General features: G+C 42.8%; 1 protein-coding gene across 1 annotated transcript; it reads left to right on the top strand.

Annotated features, from left to right (window-relative positions):
• The first annotated feature begins 880 nt into the window (after positions 1–880).
• SNAI2 (snail family transcriptional repressor 2) lies at positions 881–3959 on the top strand. Its single transcript, XM_030190137.1, has 3 exons — positions 881–1070; positions 1627–2172; positions 3162–3959. Exons 1-3 carry the CDS (start codon positions 992–994, stop codon positions 3341–3343), a joined length of 807 nt encoding a protein of 268 aa, XP_030045997.1. The 5' UTR covers positions 881–991; the 3' UTR covers positions 3344–3959.
• Positions 3960–5911: the final 1952 nt, after the last annotated feature.

The following is a 5911-nucleotide window of genomic DNA, read 5'->3' as shown; positions in this document are numbered from 1 at the left end:
CAGCAACCCACTGCAAATGTTTTGTGGATGTCAGCTGGTTTGCTCTATAAACTCACATTTTCATGGCATTGCAATTTCAATTTCACTTTGGACAATAAATAAGCAGTGGACCTCACGTAGTGTGGATGGATATTCAATCTGCCACCACAGCACCATCTACTCTCCAGCAAATGGCACCGGCAAAAGATGAAAAGATGAAAACGTTTCTTTCAGGCTCTTTGATTTTGATTCAGAATTAGTGTTTCTATGTCCAAATCTAAAATCTAGACGTCTACAGCATTCTGTATAATAGTTGCCACCTACTGTCTCCTTCTGCTATGTCAAATGAAGTTGGTATCTTAACGCGTCTCTGCCGCCCCCTCCCCCTTTTCCCTCCTCTGTAGGAATGTTTCTCTCAAGCCTGTTTTATCAAACATTTGGGAACCAAAAGCATGTTAAGGAGAGAAACCGCCTCTGACTTTCCCTGTATATGCGATAACCAAGCAAACCAGTAGATAAAAAATTCAGTGCACTCCTCTAGTTTCAGCTGTGCCCCCACCCACCCCCTGTATTTTATGGAGAAAAGAAATGTTAGGAAAAGAACACAAGCTTTTAATACCAGGTCCTTCCTCGATGCAGAACTGCTCCATGGGAGGGACTGAAATCTGAACCGCATCCCAACTTGTACAAGTGATTGGGTTTTTTTTCTCTGACAAAAAAAAAAAAAAGGCAAAAGAACTGAAAACCCTCCCAGCCGAGCAGGCTCGGTCTGTAGCGGGACTGGTGCCTTAAGAAACGATTGGAGGAAACCAGGGCCTCCCCCCCCCCCCCCCCCCCTCCTGCACCTGACTAGTGGGTATTTACAGCTCTTTCCAGGAAGCCGTCTTCTGCACTGCCACTGCCCAGTCTGGCTGCAGGGACTCAGTAGGGAAGACAATGCTCTAGGCAGCAGTGAGATTCACTTGCAGGGACCGTTACTTCACAGTGCAAGGAGCTCACTCGCACCCTCAAAATGCCAAGGTCCTTCCTGGTCAAGAAACATTTCAACGCTTCGAAAAAGCCAAATTACAGTGAGCTGGACACTCAGACAGGTAAATTTCGTTGGAAGAGAAAGCGTGAAAAAGAGCATGTTCCTGGCTTCCAAAGTTTAGGAAGGGATGGCTTGTTTTGCATCAGGAAGAAGTTGATATCTCCCATAAAAGGCGCAGTGGTTTCCTTCTGAAAGAGCTTGGAAGTTCTTAGGGAAGAGGTGCAATAATAGTTTTTCAAATGAAAAAGTTGTGCTTTATCATGGAATTTCTGTTTGCAGAAGAACCGCTGTTATAACGTCTCAGCCTTAAATGCAAGATTTGAACTTTTTCTTAGTATGACGGTTCTTAAGTACAATTACTAAGAAATGGCTAAGCCTCCAACATGAAATAAAGCCAATTCAATGCACCTGTCATCAGAAATATCAGTCGATTAAATGCATAGTAATACGTTTATTATTGCCAGAAATGCAAAGAAATGGCTGGTGCACTAGATGGATGTCTATATAATGTATGTTTTCTTGTTAGCTAATTGAATTTTGCATTTAATTGTGATGTGCCTCCCTATTTCTAGTTTTCAGTGCAGTTATTCTGTATTTGCTCTCTTTCTCTCTCCTAGTGATCCTTTCCCCATATCTCTACGAGGCTTTCCCAGTGCCTGTCATTCCCCAGCCAGAGATCATCAGCTCAGTAGCCTACAATCCCATTACTGTCTGGACTGCCACTGGGCTGCTTCCACCCCCTTTACCCAACGACCTCTCGCCTCTTTCGGGATACCCTTCGTCCTTGGGGCGGGTGAGCCCCCCTCCTCAATCCGACACCTCCTCCAAGGACCACAGCGGCTCCGAGAGCCCCATCAGTGACGAAGAAGAAAGGATCCAGTCCAAGCTGTCAGATCCTCACGCCACTGAAGCAGAAAAATTTCAGTGTTCTTTGTGCAGCAAGACCTATTCCACTTTCTCGGGGTTGGCCAAGCACAAGCAACTGCACTGTGATGCCCAGTCTAGGAAATCTTTTAGCTGCAAGTACTGTGACAAGGAGTACGTGAGCCTGGGAGCCCTAAAGATGCACATCAGGACCCATACGTTACCGTGTGTCTGTAAAATCTGTGGCAAGGCTTTCTCCAGACCTTGGTTACTGCAAGGACACATCCGAACTCACACTGGTAAGTGAAAGCAACTATTTTTGGGGGGAACCTTCTTCGTTCGATGTCAGAAAAGAATAAACCGTTCTTTTATTTGGGGCTGAATACGTTTGCTCTTTTTCTCAACATTTCCTTAAAACATCTTAGGGGACAGCACGATGCTCTAGCCCAGATCCTCTCGCCAGCTAGAAATGTGTAGGATATTATGCATGTCCTAACACGGTGAGGTGCTGTAGAAGTGTAAGTGCAAGCAGTTTAGCTAAAATCAAATGATCAGTCAGAACTCCAGGCAGACAAGGTTATGTTTATCTGTCTGCTCTTGGGCTAACCGCAGGGACCTGGCGATTGCAACTGCTGCTGCCTGGGCACCTCTTCGTTTGAAAAAACAGCGGTGGAACAGGTCACGCAGGCAATGCAGCTTTAAGAGCTGGGAGAGAAAGTGACTGTTTATGGGCGATAATGTATGTATGTATGTGTGTGTGTGTGTGTGTGAGACAGAGAGAGAGAGAGAGACACACACACACACACACACACACACACACACACACACACACACACACACACACACAGAACAATAGCTGTAGCATTTCTTAAACCCTAAACTATGCAGTGCTAAGCAGAAGACAGGAAACAGGTATATACAGTCATGCCTGCGCACTGAGCAAGTATTTAGAAATGCTAGGAGGAGCCCAGCTTCAAGACATGGACTGCACCTGTTGGAGTACAAATCTGGCAATTGCCCCATTCACTGCTTGCAATATTATTAACTCCCTATATTATAGTAAAAGACTATCCAAGACACTTCACAGCCAGAAATGTCCCTGAAGAGGGCATATTTTCATGCTTATATTCAGAACATGTTCATTATTTTTTGGACAAGCGCTTTTGAAAAAAATAAAATACAATAAAAAAATATTGATCTTTTCCTCCTAGCAGATAGAAAATGTAGCATTTGCAACCTGTTGTTGAGTTCTTAAATGTTATATTGTCTTCCTTTGTTGGTTTTATAGGAGAGAAGCCTTTCTCTTGTCCTCACTGCAACAGAGCTTTTGCAGACCGGTCCAACTTGCGAGCCCACCTGCAAACCCATTCGGACGTGAAGAAATATCAGTGCAAAAACTGCTCCAAGACTTTCTCTCGAATGTCCCTCCTTCACAAGCACGAGGAATCTGGCTGCTGTGTATCACAATGAGAGGTGCTGAGTCACCAGGACTGAGAATACATTTCTTTCCACATTTCCGTTCCAAGCAATACAGCAATAAAAAATGAAAAAGAAAAAAAATAATAACCCAAGTGTTTATTTCCAAATAAGCCATCTTTGACTTTGAAAGCGAGAAGAGATACTTCAGTGCAATTTCAAGTAGATAAGGGGCATATGGCTGCTGCCTTAAAATATCAAGCCTTAAATGCATATTTTGTTAAGGACAAAAAAAGAGACTGCAACAATTTACATTCCTGCCTAATGATTTCAACCAAAGAAACAGGGTTTTTCTTTTAATTGTTTAAAAAGATCTGCCAGACACCCATATCTTTCTCAGGTGCCTTATACTAATTGATTTTCCAATTTTCATGTTCTTGTCTTATAGCGTTGGCTCTCAATTCAATCCTGGGGTCACAGCCAGCCAGTCAGATTTCAGCATACTAACAATAAATATGCATGGAATGAATTCCCATACGATGGAGGTAGTGCATGCGGATTTATCTCAGACGGTACCCGGTCAAAATGGCCCTGACAAAAAAAGTTCCTGACATAATAGCCCCTGACTTAACAGCCACGGTCAACCCCCTGACAAAAGGGCCTGATCAGGCTGCCCAGAATATGGCACTGCATTTTTTTCTAGGGGGCTATTTTGTTATGGGTTATTTTGTGGGAGAGGCCATTTTGTCAAGGGCTGTTTTGTTGGGGCTATTTTGTCAGGGCTATTATGTCAGGGTGTCATCTCATACATATTCATTGTGGATATCCTGAAAACTTAGATCGGGGTGTGTCCTGAGGACTGGGATGACAACCGCTGTTTATACAAATAGCAAATGTGGCCTTTGCATAAAGGACCCCTTTTACCAAGTAGCAGTAAAAGGGGCCCTGCAATGGCCCCCTTTACCACCACCCCCCAAAAAAAAGAAATTCTGGGTAGGGGAAGGAAATGACCATGCAGTAAGTGGAACACTTGCTACGCGGCCATTTCCTGGTGGAGCCCCCGGTTGCCCAATTACCGCTTGGCATGCCGCCAGCTTTGGAAAATGCAAAGTATTTTCTATCGCCCTAATTGCAGCACACCAGAAGCTGGAAATACCGCCAGGCTCCTGAGTGAGCCTGGCAGTAGACCTGATTTGGCGTGCAGCAACACAGCGGTACAGGTATTGCCACTTTTTAAAAGGGACCCTAAACATTTTGGGATGTCAATCAAAAAGAAATGAATGTATAAAGTCATGACTGCCAAACTTTATAGTATAGGATTTGTGCCTTAAAAACATCTGTAGCCTCACAGAGCGTTCCAGACACACGCTGGCTAAGGTTTATAATACTAACCAAATCTGAAGTATTTTTGCAAACTTTTATTCAAAATCATGCAAACATTTTGTTTGTTTTTAGTTCGGGGGTGAGTGCAAGAACCAGGGCTCTTGGGAGTTTGGTGATGTATATAGATTTTGGTCCGTAAATGCACAATGAAAATGCAATATTTGCAGTGTTCACTGCATTGCCATAGTCCTATAAGTGCCTTTTTATGAATAATTTTGTAAAATCTGTGAATATATTGTAAATAGGTCTATTTTTATGTTTATTTTTATATGACTGAATGTATTGTATGTGAAAATGTTTGAGGCTGCCTGCAGGCAGCATTCCGGCCACTTTTTTTTAAGAAAACAAACAAAAAAAATAAACATGTTAGAAAAATATTCTGTTCTTTTATGATTATTAATTCTACTAACATACTACCGAATGAGCAATATTATTTAGGTTCCTCTGGTCAGCACAGTATTTATGCTCTGGGTTCACTTTTTAAAGTTGAAAAGAATAATGCCTCAGCATTCAGCCCCAGCCCTTGAGGGTCACCAACAGAGTTTGCCAACTATTTCCATTACATGCAACTCTCTCTAATGTATATTCATTATGGATCTCTTGAAAATCTGACCCTTGACAAGCCTTGAGAACTGAGATTGAATACCACTAGACCTAATAAGAATTCGGGACCTACTTAACTATGGCTGGATCACTTTTTCTGTATAGCTAGGTTTTCAACCCAGTCCTCAGGGCACAACCAGCCAGCTGGGTATTCAGGATTCCTACAATGAATTGCATGAGATAGATTTGCATGCACTGCCTCCAATGTATGTAGACCTACTTCATACATATTCATTACGGCTATCCTGAAAACCAGACTAGCTAGGTGCGTCCTGAGGACTGGGTTGAGAACCCTGCTCATTTGTGTTTTCATTTTTGCCCTGCATTTCTGGAAAAGATTATTAAGACACTATGGACTAGATTCTATACATGTGCCGAAAAAACCAGCGTGGATAAAAACATGCTTAACACTATTCTGTAAATGTTAGGTGCGGTTTATCGAATACATGTAGTGCCCAGAGCCATGACTCAATTTAGGTGTGACCATTTATACCAACTAAAACTTGGTATAAATGCACATGCGTAACTTAGGCGCAGATCAGGCATATTCTATAACAGTGTGTGTAATTTCCAGGACTGCCCATGGCCACACCCCTCTTTGAGATCCACACATTAGAATTTATGCACACCACTTTG

The sequence above is a fragment of the Microcaecilia unicolor genome, chromosome 1 (assembly GCF_901765095.1).
Source record: "Microcaecilia unicolor chromosome 1, aMicUni1.1, whole genome shotgun sequence".
In the NCBI taxonomy this organism is placed as follows: domain Eukaryota; kingdom Metazoa; phylum Chordata; class Amphibia; order Gymnophiona; family Siphonopidae; genus Microcaecilia; species Microcaecilia unicolor.
The sequence above is the reverse complement of the archived record's forward strand: the minus strand, read 5'-3'. Positions and strand labels throughout refer to the sequence as shown.

Bases quoted from the DNA above. Each gene is read 5' to 3' on its own strand.
- SNAI2 (XM_030190137.1), top strand. From the start codon at position 992: ATGCCAAGGTCCTTCCTGGTCAAGAAACATTTCAACGCTTCGAAAAAG. The intron at 1,071-1,626 runs GTAAATTTCGTT...TCTCTCTCCTAG, and splicing joins TGAGCTGGACACTCAGACAG to TGATCCTTTCCCCATATCTC. The intron at 2,173-3,161 runs GTAAGTGAAAGC...TTGGTTTTATAG, and splicing joins ACACATCCGAACTCACACTG to GAGAGAAGCCTTTCTCTTGT.